Here is a 20444-nt window from a genome sequence, read left to right as displayed (position 1 = left end):
CTTAGATATTGGAAGGCTGCTATAAGGTCCCCCCAGGAGCCTTCCCCTCTCTATGCTGAAGAGCTCCAGCTCTCTCAGCCTGTCCCCACAAGGGAGCTGCTCCAGCCCTCTGGTCATCTTCATGGCCCTCCTCTGGACCTGCTTAATCTCTCTTACATGTACGAAGCGCTGTCCTGTTGACATACATTTACACTACACATCCATACCACCCATGCAAGTTCCAAGTGACACAACAGATGTATCATTTTTCCAGTCTGTACTCACAGTTGGATGAGATGCAGTTTTTGTGCACATAATTCAAGATAAAACTGAGTTAGAAAATCACTCCTGAGATTTTTGTTTTGCTGAGTCATTAAATATCTTAAAATGCAGCAGCTGTTGCTTCTCTGAACAGCAATTCCATTCATAAATTAAACCCCAAGCAAACAAAACCAAAACAAACCAGCCAAAAACCACGCACTAAATGGTACGTTACTGAACCAACAAACTACCATTGGATACATTTATGAAAAAACTAATTCAGGCAGATATTCATTAGATCAGAGTATAATTTATTAATTCTGAGCATTTTCATGGTTAATTTAAATGGTGAATTTTTTTTCCCTGATCCTCTTATGCTTACCTTCATGCCTCAGCAGTGCAGGCATTTAGTTTGTTGTGCAAATGCTTTTAATATTTGTATAGTCTGGAAAATTTATCTGGTTTTCATCACAACAATAAAATAATAAATCTAAATAATTAACAAAAATACAAAGTTGATGCGATCTTCAAAGAAAGCTTTACTGACCTTGACAGTAAATTAATTATGATTCTTCCCTATCATAAATGATATTGGCTGCTGGCCTCTGCTTTAAGGGGAACGTTCTCTGTATGGTACCATATACCCATGGTACTTCGTACTCGAATTGGTATTAAGGCATGCCAAATACCAAACAGCTCCAGTGCTAAGTAAGGCAAACAACTAAAATGCTACTTCGTATACAATGGAGAAGTCAATATCACACTCAGAGAGTGCTTAAATGTGTCAAATTGCTGTTCAGTTTTTTGAAAAAAAAAAATAAAGCAGACATTTTATAATTTCCCAAACAAATCCTGTAACAACGAAAATAAAAAGAGAACAAAAAGATCTGATAGAACAAGGTACACAGATGAATAATATCCCAAGAACTCCTCCATGAGCAGTCCCACCTCTGGAAGAATGGCCAGACTGCCTATGAACCTGCCTACATCTCCTGATCACTGCCATCTTTAGCAGAAGATCAAAACTACCACCACTGAGCAGCAGCGAGGTGTGCTAGGTTAGCTTCTTGTAAAAGTTGCATCAACGTTTTATTTACATAATATTTATTATGAAAATAACAAATAAAACCCACATATGAATGAACAAGCAAATTCCTTTAGAATTTGTCTACAGACATCAACAGGTTCCATGAACACAGGTGTCAAGAAACATACTCTGCACTTCTGCTGGATTACACTACCCAACATTAGACCTATTCACATCACTTCCAGCGGTTATGCGGGAAAGATGTGTGTGTATTTGCCTGCAATTCCACGCATCTGTACACATGTGTACTTCAATATTAACGTACACCTAGTGCAAACAGAAACAACATGAGGTCCAGAATATGGTGGTGTGACAAGAAAGGAAAACAAAGACCAGAGCTCCAGTTGCTCTTTGAGTTTATAGCCCCCCCCAGATCAGAAAAGCACGCACTACAGTACCTCTGTTTTCACTTTGTTATCTCCGAAGCACAAATGCTGAAGGTAGGCAGCCGCGTTCGCCTGGACTGACGGGAACTGGTGTTGGAGCATGTGAATGACTTCAGGCAGTTCTGGATCTCTCCAAGCAAACTCCCTTCGTTGGACGAACACATTCAAGGAAAGGCATTAGTTACAAATGTATGTTTATTTACTGAGTAGAACTAGTAGAGTATCTTAAGTATTGCACAACAGTTTGTTTTCATTCTGGAGCACTGGGGCTAGGAGGAAAACCGTTTCCATTAGAATAACTATGTCACATCAGCTTCTAGTCTTCTTACTGGAACAGGACCCTTCATTTTCTGTGCTCCCGCATTAGTTTAGTAGTTGACGACACAGATACCCCTATTAAAACTATACCAGCTAAAACAGTGCAACCTATATAAGCCTCTGTAAGCTGAAATATATAATGCAAGATGCACACTGAACATTGCCACTTAAGTATTTATCTTCTATGCAATATCTTTTTCTCCACAGTCAGCGTTCTTATTTGAAGCCAACTGTACTTGAACAAAAGCTGTGCAATCTCAAGATTCCACCATCAGATGCCGTAAATTTGAAAAATTTGAGTTCATCAGGGATACTGAATTTGAAATAATTGTAATCAAACTTTATTAAACACAGCACTTTTGCGTAGCCAAATCCTGGAAAAGTCATTAAGCATACTTATGCCCAACTCTCAGATTTAGAAAATTACCATTAACATTTGTTGGGCCATTTTCTTCATTTTGTAAAGGAATGGTTAAGAAAAAAAGAAGTAGTAGTAGCAAAGCTTTTCTATTTTCAAAAACCTAAGGAAGTGATGTTCTAAGAAGAGTACTTGAATAGCTATTCAAAGGCTAATGCAGCCTGGCCAGTCAGGTGTCCCCAGAATCCACTCATCAGAAAAGGAAAGTTTGGTTACCGATCTTGTTTGAGTCGCTACTTGGAGATTTATTTCTCCCTAACAACAATAGAAAAGAGTAATTCATCTGAAGGGGACCTTCACTGGTTATCTAGCCCAACTGCCTGATCACTTTTAGCTAACCAAAAATTAGCAGCGTGTTACCAAGGGCGATACCTAAATGCATCTTGAACACTGACGAGTGCAGGCCATGGGCCACCTCCATCTGCTCCAGAGCATGATCACCCTCACAGCAATGATACGAAGACTTCTCTCATAAAGACAGTAAATATCATCTTATGACAAGTATGTTTGGTTCTTGAAAGCACAAGTGGACTTGCCTGGGGTCCTTTTGGATGCTATCTATGGATGGAGATCGCGTGGTCCCATCATCAGCGGGCGCTGTGTGCTGCAGCCTGTTATAGCCAGACTCTGACAGTCGGTACTGCATTGACCTGTAGGGTTCCGCATAGGTAGCAGTTGTGTTCAGAGCATAATTATTTCTTTGGTATGTGAGTGTGCTACGCTGACTGGATGATCTTTGCAGATTTCCAACTCCTAGTATAAAATTAGTATTAAAACAAACCAGGTAACAAATGTCTATTGAAGAGAAGAGACAATACAAAGTTAAAAGTGTAAGCAAAAAAATCAGTCTAAAAAAGGTGCATAGTGCTGAACGTTGAAAGCTGCTGCCAGTTGTAAGGGAACAGTTACTCAACATCCCAGAGAAGACAGAGAGGCTGGCTGCAGAAATATAGGTTTGGTGGAATCAGGCTTATGCCCCAGCTTGCCTGAGCATTTAAAGAAAGATATGCATCTTGTGCCATTAAGGAGAAATTAGGATGCAAAATGTTTTAAGGTGTATAATAAAATTCAATTACCAACAGTAACTTCAATTTGCCAACAGTACTAAAAAGAAAAAGGAAACAGAATTAAACAAAAATGTATATAGTTTGTATTCTATTTTACTTTTCACAATTACTTGTACATTTCCCTGAATAAAAGCTTGCTAGCTTTTATTCCCCCCGTGCCAGGGGATGATTTCAAAGTATTAAGCTAATAGTTGCAAAGTCAGGAACACATATGTAGCTTCCTGACTTAGCAGAACTGTTGTGCTAGCTTCTTTTCTTCCAAAGTAACTGATATCAGGTAGACAAATAAACAGAGAATTCAAATTTCTAGCTATGTCTGGTAGATATACTGGCATATCTTGACAAACTGTATCTATTGCGTGCTGTGGAAGAGAGGATAACTGCAAAGGCCGTTGCCTCCTTCACTGTCCTGTGCTCTTTGTACTTCAGGAATGAAATGCACCAAGAAGCAGTTTTCAGATGTACAAATATAAGACATATGAATTGGACGCTTCTCTGTAAATATTTCTATCTCTATTTTTCTAATTATTCTATTTCTAATATTTCTATTAGTTAGATAACTCTATTACTTCCACACTTTTTAGAAATTACTCCACTACATAAATTAATCAACCATTCTCTTTACAGAGAATCAGTTCTAAAACTACTTATAATGCCTATGCACTTCATAATCTGTCCGTAGCAATTCTGCCAATTACTACAGAAATATTTCATTTTCACTACACTATCTTCAGATGCAGCATTTTGACATTATCCTCAGCTAGGAAGTTGGGTAGAAACTGAATTTTTACTGTGAAAGATACGGTAGGTAATTTAGTTGTGCAAGTTATCATTTTACTGCCCTGATGAATTTAAAAAGGAAAAAATGAACACGCTCAGCTTGTATTTGAATGATGCACAGAGAATGAAGGAGGAAGCAATAAAATGTTTATGTCATGAAATACTCTGCTTGGATGTACCTGAGTGCATGCCATCAGAGAACATATTGTGACCCTAACCTGACACTGACATACAGCCAAAGCATTTCCTGCAAACATCATAAAAACTTTAAATTCCTGCTGGCCATTTAAGTACCTCCAACCCTAGTTTCTACCCGCACTGATTTACAGCATATAGTTTCTACTTTGAAATCAAAGATACCTATCTCCTATATGCCATAGGCCCCAGAAAAGCTCCACTACATAAATCAAGCGCAGCTCTGGTACAGCTGATGGAAGAGCTCTGTAAGCCCTTTACCTACCTGACCCTGTTCGATATAGTGCTGACTGGGACCCCTGGTGGAGCTCAATCGTTCCATGATTTGGGCTACGGTACACAGGACTGTAGTAAGTTCTGCCTTCATAGATAGGGGTGATGTGCAAGTCAGGAGATACAGCTGATCGTAATTCCTGTCCTAGTTGACTGTGTTGACTAGCATACGAACTCCTCAGGCCTGAAACCAAGAAGAGGTAAATATGTACATAGCCCACACTGATTAAAAGTAAAGCAGCGATGCTTGTATCTCCCTTACTTTAGCCAAGAAAAAAAATGTATTATAGCTACACAAGAAACATTTCTGCCTTAAACTTCTTTCCATTGTTAAATGATGCATACCAAAACATTCATTGACAAATCAGCATTCCCTCAATAAAACACTGCCAACTTTAAGTTTTCCAACTCAATTTTTTACTGCAGCATTTACAGTTAAAGTCTGAGTGGAAGCCAGGTCAGCACACACAGTTCATACTGAGCATGGTGAATCTGACTGGGCACAGCAGGTCAGGCTGGTGGTTAAACTTGGTGATCTTGAGGGTCTTTCTCAACCTAGATGATTCTGTGTTTCTATATCCTGTTCTGCTGGAACTGTAGGAGATGCTTGTTTTTCACCTTCCTTTTAGCTGGCTACCTTGAGTTCTGTTTATTTTACCTCTGCTGTACTTAACGTAATTTCCTCAGCAGTGGGCTTACTGCTATCGCTGCGGCACTGCCAGATCCAACCTCTCATCCAGCTTCTGTAGCAGGGAGCAGCTCTGGACAGTACTAACAGCACAGCTGCATCAGTACTAACCTTTCTCCTGGACCCAATAAAGATTTCAGTATTAAATTATTCCCCTAAAGAAACATGAGGACTACTTTATATGAGGAAAGGTAAGGCTTTTCTCGCTGGAGGATTGAGCACAGGAAAGTAATAACTGTTTCCTGGAAAGTTTATAGTAAAAATGGCTACAAAATGAGTTGCTAAGCATGACTACAGCAGTTGCTAATTATTTCGCTAAAACTACAAATGCACTGAACTTAAAATCTGTTTCTGAATCACTGATTTACCCCAGTAAGTCTTTTCATCTCTTTTAAGGGGATATATTAGTTCACCTGTTTAGAGAAGAAAATATTCTCAAGCACTGATATTTGTAAAGTACCTTAACAGTACTTTAAGAGTACAGATTTACTGCTATGTCAAACTATGTGATCCACTGGACTGCGTTCACTTTTGCTACTGAATTGCCTTTCGTGACCAATCCAGTTTTTTTCCATAGCAAATTGGTAGATTATTAAGCCTTGCAAATGGAGGTCAGAGAGAAGACCCCTTATTCTGTTTGCTGCGAAATAAGATTATTTTGGTATTGCCTGAAGTATAATAGTTTAAAAGAAAATAAATGTTGCAGTCACTGCTCAGAAGAGCATACAGTCCTAACTGCAAGATCACACCTGTTTGTGCTCCTTTAGATGAAGGTCAGACAAAAACAGCAACCGCAAATAACTTAAAGCACATAGTAACTGCATCTCAATAGGAACTGCCACGTAAACCTCAGAACATGCAACTTAATGCAATGCATTGCTAGCTTGATTGCTAAATCGGAGAGAAAGATGGTATTTGCTTTGAACTTCTTGCACTGATACACAGTGTTTGACATCAGCATTTACAAAATACACCACAGTTGTGTACTACTGCTACAATATTTGTTTGTTTAATTTCAAGTTTCAGGCTTGCAACAAGCTTTAAACTGTGTCTTTACTTTTTTTTTTTTTTTTTTTTTTTACTAACCTGTAAGGCTATCTGGACGTGGAGGAACCATTCTTTCATATATATCATATTGCTGTCCGTACTGTTCAATATCATGAACTGTTCTCTGCAGTGTTGTTCCCAAGTGCTGCGGAACCGCAGTCATACCAGAACGCTTTGGGGAAGATGATCCCAGTTGGGTTTGGGGTGGAGAAACAACTCTGGTTTGTACATCAGTGAGGGCAAGAGGAGAGCCAACTCTGGCTGATGCTTGGTACTGGGAAGTCCCACCGTTGGGATTTGCTGTCTGTCTGGATGTGATCGAGCCAATCCGCCGCACAGTCACTGGGGAAGCAGGTCTCTGTGCAGCATACGGGGATGCCGCCCGCTGTACTGGCAGAGTAGTGGATGAATAGGCATGAGAAGCAAGGGATCTTTGCTCAGCAACTGATGGAGAACCATACCCGCTACCCAGAGATGTTCGCAGAGACCCCCTGGAAGGGGAAACACCTGTGCTGACCACATAAGAGGGAGACTGTGCTCTGGACGGGACCGAACTGACGCGCCTCATGGCTCGGTTGGTAGCAACGTTTGCTGAAGGCTGTTTAAAAACAAAATCAAAACACTTATCAGTATTATCATTTAGGCCACATAGTAGATGATTTTATCCCGCAGGACAGAAACCAACAAGAAATATAAGCAATTTATCAATATATTTTGCTGCTGAAGAATAACTTTTACTCTAAACATCATCCCTTCAAGATTCCTTACAAAACAATGTTCTCTAGCCAGAATTTCCTGATATCTGAAATGGCAGTTTCACAAGTGCTCCATTCCTCGTTCTTACTTGGCTTTCTATGTTAGCATGCTTTCTTACTACTTCAATAAACAATTAACTTTAGAAATTGAAAAACAGCGCTGCAAAGAATTCTAGAACAAGCTAATAAGGCTTTTGCAATCAAAAACATTCTGACTAATGAAAAAGAAAGGGAAGAAGGCTAGAAAAGGGAGAAGGCACAGGAACACCGATGCCGTCTTTCTTTAAGCACCACGCTTACATGTGGGCAAAATCTCGACGTTCCCAAACATCACCACTGAAAGGATTTTGAGAGATGCTCTCTTAGAATTATGTATTAGCAGCGTACTCTGCACTCGGGAGACCTCAAGTTTTATTCAACTTCAGCTGCAAGCCATTTCTGCTTTCTAAACAGTGCAGGTGTTAGTTAAAATAACAGAATTTAACATAACATTAATTACACCCTACAGAAAGCATAGGTCCAGCTATACACCTAGTGTCTTTAGAAGCGTGTTAGAGGCAGTGTTCAGATAGATATGAAGTGGACTATTTTGAGCATACCTGGACTAGAGTCTGCCCTTCAGCTCGTGAGCTTCTCACCAAGTGGTTAGTAGCAGTTCCAATACGGGAATGCTGCTGTCTGCTTTCTGGTTTGTTCAAGTTTTGGCTGTTATGGAAGCTGCTTACTTCCTGGTAACCACTATCAGAATAAGAATTCATTTGTGTTGAACTTCTTGAGTTACCTACAGACCCTGGAGATATGAAGCCAGCATAAGAATACAAGAACTGCATAACAGTAGGAAAATAAAGTATTTCAGAACTTTGCTCTTTGTTACGTTCATAACTGTATTGTATTTTAATGCAGTTAATACAGAAATAAATATATTGTAGTATTGAAAATGCAAACAACAGACCCTCACTTTCATGGAGAGATGTCTGTTCCGGTGAGTAGAGGTTCCCTTGTACTGGTTCTGTCCTAATGTGATAGGCATTGGTATGAACTCCCTCTGACACGAGGGGTTTGTTTGCACTGGTGGCTGCTGGATCTGAAAAAATAATGTAAGATGAGGACTCTAGTACTTCACACGCAGGACTCTGCACACTCAGTAATAATTCTCAAACACTACTGATGAACTTGCAACATCAAGGCAGCCTATTGGTAGGCAGCAGTTACTATCTACCAAACTAAAGGAAAGAAATTATCATACTTGTGTCTGGGAATCTTATTTCCTGTAGTTTTGAGGTAGTTCTACAGTTCCCAATTTTTAAATGTACTGTTCAACCTACATTAATAAAGTGTAATTGGTTACCTAGCAAATGTACTTTGCAGAGTAGAAACTTTATGGAACTGCACGGTAGAACCCAGAATAGTCATTGCTGGTCTTAAGCACCTATTATCTCAAGACCTGAATAAATACAAGGTTGAGTTGAACTCCATCCCTACTTGTGTATCATCGACAGAAGCTGTTGCAAATTTTATGAATGCTTTATTTAATATATTACTATCTAAGTGCTTATTTTTAATGACTCTTAAGGTAACATCAGTTCTAGGAATATTAGCAGAACTTCATAGGTAGCAAAGGGAAGGCTCATCATATGTAAGAGAAAGCAAAGAAAACATCAGAGCGGTGTTATGAAGAAATGAGAAACTTGAACAGTCTGAGATAGGACGACAAAGATGAGGGCACCAAACAGAACACTGAATCAAAATTATTTTGACAAAAATACTCAGTTGTCATTCAACTGCCATGTCACACTCATACTGATAGGAACAGGTGTCAGAGATGCAGTAGGGAATGTGGATTGCATTTAAAGTTATCACCAGAGATGTACATTTGTGCTGAAGAAATGTGTGAATGCACCTGGATGGGAAACCCAAAACAACATGCTGGGAAGCAATGGTTGAATAACAACTGCTGTGAATGCTGCATGTTAAAGGTGTGAGTTGTTGGCGATGCCTGCGGAGCACTCCTTGAAACCAAACCTCCCAGCAGGGTACAAAACCACACAGACTGACAGCAGAGCTGTGGTGGGAATGACTGAGGAAGAAAATACGAAGGAAGGCTGAAAAACTCCATGCAGGGGCTAAAGAAAAGTCTCAGACTGACAAATAATGGTTCTGATATAAAATCTGTCAGCAGTCATGGAAAAAAAAATCACAAAAAACAAGAGATGGACTATTAAAAATTCTTTATTGCAGCCGTTATTGCAGTACACCATGAAAGAGAACTCCAAAAGAGGTAGGGATGCTCCTGGCTCTAACAAGCCAAAGCAGAAATACTCTTACCTGATTTTTACCAATAGCTGTACACCAAGTGCTGGTGTCTCAATGTTTGTGCAGTAATGGAATTCCCATACTAAAAATGCTACTAATTACTATTATGAGGAATGCTTGAACACTGTTCAAACACCAGATTTAAGACATAAAGACAACACACCTTACAAATGACATGCAGCCAGCACAGTTACTGGGGAGCAGAACGTTCTTAGGCCAAGCCCTCTACTATATTTGATGCTAAATCAATTCACTGTAATGGGAGTATAATAGACCAAATCTAATTAAGACTTAAGAAGCGTTACTACACTTGCATTAATTTCATCACAAGTCTCTCTAGATATGATACAGAAAACCAATGCTGAAGTAACTCAGTGCTGGCAGACAGAAGTGGGTATTACACATGCTCTTTAAACTAAAGGGCTGCAGGGACAGGGGCAGTTAAATTACTTTACAATTATCTTTAGCTTGAACATTTTAGTTTTCAACCTTTTTTTCTTTAAGTGATGCAAGGCCCTGTTGTGCTGCCTCCTGCCTGTCACGTTATTATCAAATGTATGCCAGGCTGACAAATAACCCATCTGGGGAGAAACATCCGAAGAATAAAGTTCAATTGTGCAGCGCTGCACAGCTGTTCCTAAGCAGAGATCCAAACCAAAACCTCACTTCTATCATAACATTTGCCACCAAGCAAATGCTTTCACGAGGCCAAATAATAAAGATTGTTTAGACTCCCTAACAAATGCAAGAAAGCACAATAAAACGTCTTGTCTTTCTATCTCTCTCTCTGCTACTATCAATCATGAGGAGAATGCCCCGAATAAAATAATAGCCTTTTTATAAACGGCTGCTGATCTAATATTCTATTCGCAAGCATCTGCAAAACAACGCCATGCTATATTCCTGTTAAAAATCCTGTATACTTCTCCTGATGCACTCAGGTAAGGTCACACCACACCGCCCGCTGATGTCTTTTGACATAAACTGCCGTCTGCAAGTCAGAAACAGTGACTGCAGGCAGCCCTGTCCTTCAGCTCTGGTGTCAGTATTTTTCAGATCACAGTAAGACATCATCAAGTGATATTTCTTTAAGGTAAAGCTCAGAAGTGAACTCGTAAGTAAGTAAAACCTACCATCATGCTACACTCACCACATATACATGAACAGTAAATAACACTCCTAGCATCAGCTGAAGTTCCAAGCAAAAAATACACTTTTTTCAAACGTGCCCACTTCTGAGCCATTACTGCAGGACAGCCTTACATCAGATACACCCAGATGGACGTAACATACATCTCGTTTGGTATTACACATGCACTACTTAAGCAGAAGCACAAGCTCTTAAGTTAAAGCTTGTGTATTTGTTAACTGTCACAGCTTGGACACAAATCCTGTTCTACAACAAGAAGTGCATTCCTCCACTTCTCGGACCTCCCTGTTTAAGTTCTGCCATCTTGCCAAGCGCGAGGTGACCTCAGAGCAGGGGATTTCTAAGAAAAAGAAACAGCAGATGGGAGGACAGAGCTACAGGATAAGATAAAAATAAGAGCGACAGAGATGAAAGAGACAAATTAATGGAAAGACGAGGAGAAAAAGCAACAGATGAGTAGGTTGCAGGAACAACTGAGGAGGAAGTAAGGAATGGAATGCGAATGGATGAGATAAGTCTGTAAAACAGAGGCTGAGATGTGTCAGAATATACCTTTACCAGTGGTGAGCTGCCACTGGGACATTACAGAGCCAAGGGAAATAACGTAAGATAAAGCCATGAAAATAATGCTCGGAATGAAAGTTAAAAACAAACAAACAACACAACAAAGTAACCCAATTACTTGGAAAAAAAGATCAAACAAAAAACCCAGCTAATGTGATTTCTGTTTGAAAATAGTGTTAGAAGAACACCCCCAAACACCACCCTGATTAGCAAAAATTGAATGCCGTTGCAAGTAGGCTGTGACCACATTAGATTGCAAATAAAAAAGCTAATATACCTCATGTCAGCAGAGGTGATACCATGATGGCAACTGAAACTGTGCAAATAGAATTATACACAAGGTTTAAGAACTTAGTATCTATAAACAAAACAAACAAAAAAAAAAAAAAAGGAAAGAAGATAGTTTGAGAGATGGATTTACCAAGAATATGGATAATTATAAATACATTTGAGTGAGCAAGCAGATAATTATGATGCATTATTTTTTATGGTGTGTTATGATGCAAAACATTGAGTAGTTCTTAAAACTGCATGCACCTTCACACGGGGCTCTGCACAGTGTTGATGTATCTTTAGTTAGTAACAAGCTATCTACAATTCTGTTTGCATTTTTATTATATTCAACCAGTTTTGCTTACCATGACACCCTTTCAAGAATTTACAACTGAATGAGGAAAACAGGGCCCAGTGCAAAGAGCAGTTTGCAGGGAGCCAAGGTCCTGTTCTGGTCCTGCTCTGTGGTGTTGGCAGTGCTGATTTCTGCAGATACATTCATCTCTCTAAAGAAACTATCAGCTGGTCAGAGGTTGACTTTTCAATCATTAAATGCCCTGATCTGCGAGGATCAGATCGGATGGTTCTAACAGTTCCTTCAGATTATACACCTGGATCTCACTTGAAAACTACAGTCCTATCCACTTCCATGCAATATACTTAATAGAAGACTCAGAGGAACTACAAGAGTAATTTTTCATATTTTGGAAAGAGAGTTTAAGATATCCTGAGATACAGAAACAGAAAAAGTACTCTCAGAAAAACCTGTGCTCATTGGAGGACGTAGGTTAAGTAAGAATAGCCGTACGAAGGAACGACAGACTTCAGGCTTAAAGCACACACATCGTCCTCATGGTCCTTATGGGCTATGGGGAAGACTCAAAGTTATTTTTGAATTAATTGTGAAGGACACCAAACATGTAAAGTTTGTTAGTATCATACAACACAAAAATCATAAAGGCACAAAAGGATGCAAGAAAAGTAGCTGCAACTACCCTTACTTAAGCTAAATAAGCTTTTGTAATAACAAAGGAACAGAAAAGTCCATGTGTGAAAGAGTATATTAATGTTGCTTTACAAAACATATCTGAAAGAGACACACAGCATTACTGCTAATGTTCAGTGCACATCAAAACAAGCAATAAATGCCAAGGAAACGAAGGGTTTGTGGCATATGGCAAAACGTACGCGTAGAAGATAATACCTGGTGATCTCCAAGGAAATGACTTCTCAGTAGAACTGCGGAAAGAAAAAAAGTCATCACAAAAAGAACCACATTGCTAGTCAGGACTTCCTTCTTTCTAAACCCAAGTGTACCAAATTGCACAAAAGCCAGCAAAGTTCCAGTAGCCAGCACTGCAACTAAAGACTGCAACTAAACCTCTGGGTATCGGCTTTCACTTTGTATTCATCAGGGGGAATTCCCTGTAACTCATGGTCTGATAAATGACCAAAGAGTTTGGCCTTTCCGCATCAGCACAGGTAAGGGTGTGATGTGCGCCTTATTAAAGCCCCATGGTGTAACCAATCCTATGCAGCAGAAGTTCAGAATCATGTGCTGGATTAGCAGTAAAACAACGCCCAAAAGGAGCGTTCACTGCTGATGGCGTAGCCTAGCACAGCTTGGGAATCACAACTCTAGTGCAGTCTGCATTGACGCGCGATGCGTTCTGAATAGATGAACAGAAATGGAACCTGCACGTTTAGCTGTCATTTCCCCTCCCGGTATCCTAGAGAGAATTCTGATCCCTCGCATATGGGAAAAAGCAAAGCCATCCGACACACCACAACATGCCCACCTCCAAGTACAAACAGGTAACACATTTTTACACGGTTCAGGTGGAACCTGCCTTGGGGAACAGCTACTCCCAGGATCCAGCAGGTGTTTATCATCTGGGTAAACCTCTACTTGCATTTTCCAAATAATTATTTTACAGAGAACTATCTTAACCATTTTGATTCTTCTACAGAAGCACTCCCGCATGCTGCCATAGTATCAATGCATGACTACCTTTACAGACAGATGCTACATTCATCCACTGGATACATTTTTTTTTAAATAAAAAACACGACTCCCTCACTCTACATGTTGATTATCCAACTTCGATGTTACACCACTTTGCAATGACTGTAAGATACTATTTTCCAAACAAAAAGCTGTTTAGAAGAAAGTATGAGTACCTCCATCAGACTTAATGATGTCTGTGTATCAGCAGGCCCTTGGGATGTTGGATAAGATACATCTATTTCCGCATTATTTATTGTACTTTTCTACCAAAGCTACCACCTGTAAACAATATTTGAGCACAGCAACTTGAGCAATACTAGATATCTACTTCGCACTATGAAAACAGAACATTTTCTGGAGACAATGCTGTTGTGTATGGAAGTGCTAAACTTGCAGTTAGGAGCTCCAGAACTCAGGTCCAGTGTCAGAATCACTAAACACATAGATAAACAAATCCAAACTCCATGCCAAATTGGGATAAGCAACAGATCCATACAGACATCATCCTGTGGGCACAATGAGGATAACTTACACAGCCAGCAACTCCCTTCCCCAGAGTTCAGCTCTGTGCTGATGTGAGCTGTGTCATCCCACCTGCTGACAACCAGGGGAAGGGCTTTATGTGCAGGGCTGTAAGCCTACTGCTTGGCCAGAGCTGCCAGCCAACCCTTCATGTCTGTTCACACAGAATGCTTTAGCTGTCCTTCATCTGCCGTGTTAAATACCTACATCAGGAGCACACTCATAAGTAGTATGGAGGCTTAAAGCTGTGTATAATTAAATTCCTGGTATGTTAAAATCTATATACTGTAATATACATTACTAGTAACGAGTAATCATCAGAATAAGTACAATGAGATTTTGTATATTTGATTCTTTTGTTGGTAGCACAAGTTTTCAGTAACATTTTAACTAAGGATACACTTTCAAGATGGTTTCTCAGCTCCAGCTTTTCTACAGGCACCTTCTTGCCCCCACCAACATGCCAGCATTGCACCCACTCTGCTGTACCACAGCCACCTCACGTCCCATGTGCAACCCAGCAGCTCTGCCACCAGCGTGGCAAGAGTGAGCGGCACTACAAGTGACTGGGAGGGTTTTCAGCTGATAAAGGCAAGCCTCTTGTGCTCTGGGAGGAGATTTAGAAGGCCGTATCTGGAGCACTGCACCCAAGTTTGGCCACCGACTGAAAGGCGCTACTCCAGGTGAAATCCTGAAGCTGAGAGCTGATGACAGCAGTCCAGCCCTGCACACAGCACACCTGCTGGCCCCACAGAGCACAGCCAGGATGCAGCCCCTGCCGGCTCCAGAAAGCCCCACGTCATTTAGCCAAACGATGCACTGTGGCAACCAGTGCTCCTCAGTGCTTCAGCTGCGAGGCTTCAGAGGGCGACAGGCTGACACACAGCACCTGGTCTGTCACCACTGCCCACCAGCGCCGTCAGCCCAGCCGAGGCACCCGCTGCACCTCTGTGTGCATGTGTAGGTGACTGCCCGCAGGAGAACAGCCCAGCTTCACAGCCCGGGCAGGACTGCAGAACACAGCATGTGTTCATGCGTGCAGCTCAAGTCAATATTAATTAATTGCTCTTCAATTTATCAGCAGAGCAGCTCATCAGTAATCCACATTTTTACACATTTGAAAATCAGAAATCAAATTGTACAAAAAACAAAATTCCTCCATTTCATGGGCATCCAAAGCTTATGGTCTGTGTAAACAGAACACAAGCACAACACCAGGGCTGTAACAAGAAAATTACCCAGTTATCTGGTTTTCTGAGTAAACAGAACATGAAAGCAAGGTTCCAAGAGAAGAAAAAGAGAACAAAACAGAACAAAAAACCTAAGAACAGTGCAGTTCCTGAATTGCTCTGGTTATCATAAAAGAAAAAAATGTAATTAAAAAAACCAAGAAGCCAATTCAATTAGGAGATAAAGGAAACAGAACACCACGGAAGAGCCAAGCGAATCCTCAGAAGCACCTCGGGAGGGGATGCAAAGCTTCCCGGCCTGCCCAGCTGCCCCTCGGCTGGGACAAACACGGCGCACAAACTGCTCTGACTGCGGGCACCCCGAGCACCGCTGTAAGCAGCTGTTTGTTCCAGTGCCACTTTTAAAGGAGCCGCAGACCATACTGAACATGCTGGATATTCGAGTTTTCAGTTAGTTACCCGAACCCAACTAGAAACACACCACTGAAGTGTCTGTGATAGGAGCAGGCTGAGACAGCTCTTGGAAAGGAGCAGCCTGTCTCCTTAACCTGCCCAGGCTGGTGAGCTGCGGTCAGAGCAGACAGCGAGCAGCAAGCCTATCAGTTTGCTTCCACGTTTCAAAGTCTCTGACAAAGCCTATGGCACAGTTATGTGTCCAGTCATGAGAAATTAAAAAATCCCTGAGATTAGAAAACAGCTCACACAAAAGAGAAAAGCTAGTTAATATTTTAATGACAAAAATTATCTGCAGAAGAGTCCCAGAATTTCTTCTAGCTGCAGTGCTTGAGAACCTCTATGTAGAGTACTGAGATTCAGAGATGATATTACTGCATTCAGCACCTGGGAATAATTCAAGTGGATAACTGAATTTTATAGGCAAAGAAGGGAATCATCTCATACACAACAGAGGTTTTACGTCCACCTCAACCACTAGCAAAATGCCTACAAGCATGATTACTGTATTTTCATGTCCAGGACAACCAAAAAACCTAAAATCCTACATGTAGCAAGGAAGAAGCTGCACAAGTGGAAGGGAAGGGCGGCGGAAATTTCTGGCATGCAGTCGAATCAAAAAAGCAACTTGGAAGTTTCAAAGAAAACATGAAAAATCTTGAAAAACTGCTGATGCTGTTACAGAAACAAATGGTTCTGTTCTTGTTATTCCTTCTACTTGGGAAATGGAACATGAGAAAAAATGAGTTCACTTCCTGAGACAGCTCTGAAGGAAGGGCATTTCAGGGGGTAATCAGTCGGTACGACAGAGCAGGAGACAGTGACAATGTTTTGCCAGCAGGAGAACAAACAAGGCTAACAGTCCACTGTGAAGTTTGGAGATCGACGTCACAAGACATCATCATCACAGTCTAAGGAGTTATAAAATAAAAAATCCTTATTTTTCTATGCAACTACTTGTAATATAGAAGATAGAAACTCTACTGGTAGATAAAAGAGGATTTATAATACACTAATGAGAACTACAAAGTCTGAGGAACGTGCTCAAAATGTGCCCTGAAATCTGGGGAATCATACATGCAAGCAATTTCAGACACATCCATCAAACACGTCAGGCTTTACAGAAGGCCGTACCAACACGCCACCCAGTATCTGTATGAAGGGCTGTGCTCAGCGGTGAGCAGTGCTGTCAGCACACGCCTGTTGCTGCACACCACAGAGCGCCCCAGGCATGGGCCCGGCGCCCGGCTGGAAGTGTGGCAGCAGCACTGCTGCGGGGGAACACAAGTTCCCAGCACTGCGTGACTGACGGGGCACCACCTGGCAAGAAGAAACCACGTGCTCTACTGACACTGCTCGTAAGCATTCTGCCACTTGGTGAGAACCAAAACCACCTGAGCATGAAAGTGCAGTATCCAGTCTCACAGAAAATGATCAGTGTTCAATCAGGGAGTGCAATACTCTACAGAACCATTTTGGAATATTTCCTACTATTGCAGAGAGCTCACATTGTGCTTTAATTCCTACTGGAAAAAAGGGATTATATGTACAGCAAGCAGAGAAAATAAACCACCCCAATGGCTGTAAATACATAGTTTCACAGAAGTCAGAAGACATCAGGTAGGCACAGCACTACTAACATTTGATTGATTCAGTTTGTTTAGCACTTGAAGTGCTCATTTCTGACTGTTGAGCATGCTGCCAAGAGGACTCGGACTCTTTAAATGACCAAGGCTAGTGTGCCTTTCATGGCACTTTTGTTAAAAAGCATTCAAGGCAAGCTGCTGTAACGAGTGTAATATTAAAGTAGTTACTATTCAATTAGTAACTGTGAGCCTTTTGGTTCTTCAAATCACACAATTTTCAAGAGCTACACATGATAGCTCATAATAACAGCAAGAGGAATTGACCCTGAGAGTCACACAGCGAAGTCCCACCTGAGAGGTCAGGCAACGCATTTTACAAAGAGAGTCTGACTTCTGCCCCTTGACACACACTGATATCTACCTGCATCAGCACGCACTCCAGCACACCTGGCAGCCCAGGACTGAGTCCGACTGAATCAGTAACGCTACAGACGGAAAGTTAGCTGCAATGCTGTACTATATGGGAGGCTGAACATCCCAGTGGCTTCTTCAGAGAAACCTGTGCATGTTATAACACGACAAAAAAATAAGAAGATAAAACTGAAACTTCATATTGTTTTTCCCCACTCTGTCATCTCCAATCTTGTAGCATATAATGCATTAAAATGTTTAATACTTACATGCAACTCTAATCCTCATGTATTCCTTCAGTCTCTTAAGATGTTGCAAAACATATAGGATGGCATGAAAGATCTTAGAAAGGCTGAGTAAAATACCCATTTACAAATACAATTATGAGAAGAAACCATTTTAACAGGCAAGTAATCCATAAGTACACAAAAATAAAAACATTTCTTAGTTCAGGGCTGCAGATGGTCTAATTCTTGCTTCTCTACCTATCACATTACAGTTCCTTAGTATGTGCAGATCTGTTGCTGTTGTCAGCCAGCATTCACACTCCTCTTAAGAGAGTGAGACAGTCAGCTATGCCTGTGTGAGGCTGGCACCTAGAATATAGTTATCTTACACGTAGGGAACAGTCTAACAAACCTAAACTGCAAACTACAGTTTGTTTGCTTTCCTTTGTTCACGCGTAACAAAGCAACAGACATATTTCTTAAGGACTACAGACATATTTCTTAAGGACTAACAGAAACAGAATGAACCGTGCTTTTGCAATACCAGTCCTTCTGGGTGAGCTCAGTGGGTTACAGTCTCATCACTGGTGCCAACCTGCAGGATGGATGTAGGCATGGACTTGCAGACAGTGTCTACTTCTGCATGGAGTGTGCTCTGTCCTGTGCTGCTGTACTTCCACATTACCAGAGCTGTTACAATGACTTCCACTGAGCTGGTACTCCTGCAACAGGGTGATGGGCTAGCTCAGAGGGATGACTCGGCTGAAGCATAGAACAGCTTGAAGCCCGAGCTGCAATAACCAAATGGGCTCAGAAGTACCCACGACTGGGGGACAGCATCTATTTTGCAAGCTGCACTATCCCCAGGCCAACGTTGTTTTGTGGAAATCCAGCTTAGAAGCAAGAACATCAGCGACACTGCCACACAACTGAGGTGAACACAGCCTCCAGTTGGACTTCTGACATGAAATGCTCCCAGCCGCTTTAACTGCATTAAAGAAGATTAAAGCACTATCTTTCAAACAAAACATTGCTGATTTCCTCAGGGGAAGAAAACCTGAACAAATGGTAAAAATAAGACAGCATATACATTTTTTATTTATTTATTTTTAGACAAGAGCGTATTGGAAAATTCTTGGCTAGATGGAACATTATTTTGCTGTGTAAGTGCTCAACTCCAGCGTGGGTCTTCGAGCAGGCTGTCAGCCATCCCCACTTGCTCTTTCAACTAAGCATTCAGTTTCCAAGCTTTTTTATGCCTCAGGTGCCCTCTTCGTATTTATTTACCACCTTGTCAGCCTTAGCAAGATATTTACATCACTTAGTTTGAGGAAACACACATTTTTTTAAGCTACAAATTTTGCCATTATATTTGCGCCTGCTTTGAAACTCCTCCGAACTACTGTTTTACCTTAATTCTTTTGAACACTAACTCTAGCAGAAGCAGCTGGTCATGAAGAAGTGGAAGAATCTGATTCAAATACAGAATTTTTCTTTCTGGGACTAGATTCAGATAACATAAGACAATTTAGAAGAAGTAGAACAGCAGTCAGAGTACAAGGGTGCTTGCAAACATATACACACATGAACATATACTTATGCATTTTTATATGAATAAAATTCACCTTTATTTTAGAATGTCTATTTTTTCTACAGTTATTAATAACATTTTATGAACCTGAAAACAAGTGCTTGAAGAGCTTACCTAGACACTCATACAAAAGTATAAAATAAACCAACTTTTGCACTAACATTTTCTCCCCTTAAACTTTCATAAACTTTTTCCATATAAGTAAACATAGCTTAACTATAAAGAAAGTAACTAAAAACAAATGATTGTATACCAAATCATGACAACTATAAATTTTGTTTTCCACTGTGGTAAATTACAGAGGTATAGATCATAGAATCATTTGAGCCAGAAGGGACCCCTAAAGGACACGTAGCCCAACTCCCCTGCACTGAACAGGGACGCCCACAGGTAGGTCAGGAGCTCCGAGCCTGGTCCAGCCTGACCTTGAATGTCTGCAGGGATGGGGCACCCACCACCTCTCCGGGCAACCTGTGCCAGTGCCCCAGTGCACTTATTGTAAAAAAACGTCTTCTTTACACCCAGTCCCAATCTCCCCTCCTTTAGTCTGGAACCATTTCCCCTTGTCGTGTCACAGCAGACCCTGCTGAAGAGTCTGTCCCCTGCCTTCTTACGGTCCCTATAGATGCTGAAGGGCTGCTCTCAGCTCACCTCAGAGCCTTCCCTTCTCCATGCTGAACAGCCCCAGCTCTCAGCCTGTCCTCGTAGGGATTTCTGTGGCCCAGCTCTGGACACGCTCCAACAGGTCCATGTCTCTCCTGTACTGAGGACTCCACATCTGGATGCAGTGCTCCAGGTGAGGCCTCACAGTGCAGAGCAGACGTGCAGGGTCCCCTCCCTGACCTGCTGGCCGCGCTGCTTTTGATGCAGCCCAGGATCCAGTTGGCATTCCGGGTCAGGAG

General features: G+C 41.2%; 1 protein-coding gene across 24 annotated transcripts in view; it reads right to left on the bottom strand.

Annotated features, from left to right (window-relative positions):
* Positions 1-20444, bottom strand: part of PKP4 (plakophilin 4) — a 67223-nt gene that overhangs the window by 16485 nt on the left and 30294 nt on the right. For 9 of the 24 annotated variants that reach the window (XR_006939795.1, XM_046943662.1, XM_046943660.1 and 6 more), the window contains 7 exons: positions 12759-12793; positions 8207-8338; positions 7854-8044; positions 6539-7097; positions 4757-4948; positions 2986-3202; positions 1726-1858 (listed from right to left, as the gene is read on the bottom strand). Coding sequence is in view for 23 of the 24 variants with exons in the window: in XM_046943662.1 (XP_046799618.1) it covers positions 1726-1858; positions 2986-3202; positions 4757-4948; positions 6539-7097; positions 7854-8044; positions 8207-8338; positions 12759-12793 (1459 nt within the window). In the remaining variant the exon portion in view is untranslated. Of the gene's footprint in view, positions 1-1725; positions 1859-2985; positions 3203-4756; positions 4949-6538; positions 7098-7853; positions 8045-8206; positions 8339-11558; positions 11640-12742; positions 12794-17734; positions 17873-20444 lie in introns of all 24 variants that reach the window. The other 15 variants (XM_046943664.1, XM_046943673.1, XM_046943671.1 and 12 more) reach the window with 14 other exon arrangements.

The sequence above is a fragment of the Gallus gallus genome, chromosome 7, assembly GCF_016699485.2.
Source record: "Gallus gallus isolate bGalGal1 chromosome 7, bGalGal1.mat.broiler.GRCg7b, whole genome shotgun sequence".
In the NCBI taxonomy this organism is placed as follows: domain Eukaryota; kingdom Metazoa; phylum Chordata; class Aves; order Galliformes; family Phasianidae; genus Gallus; species Gallus gallus.
Note: the sequence above shows the minus strand (reverse complement) of the source record. Positions and strands in the feature narration are given on the sequence as shown.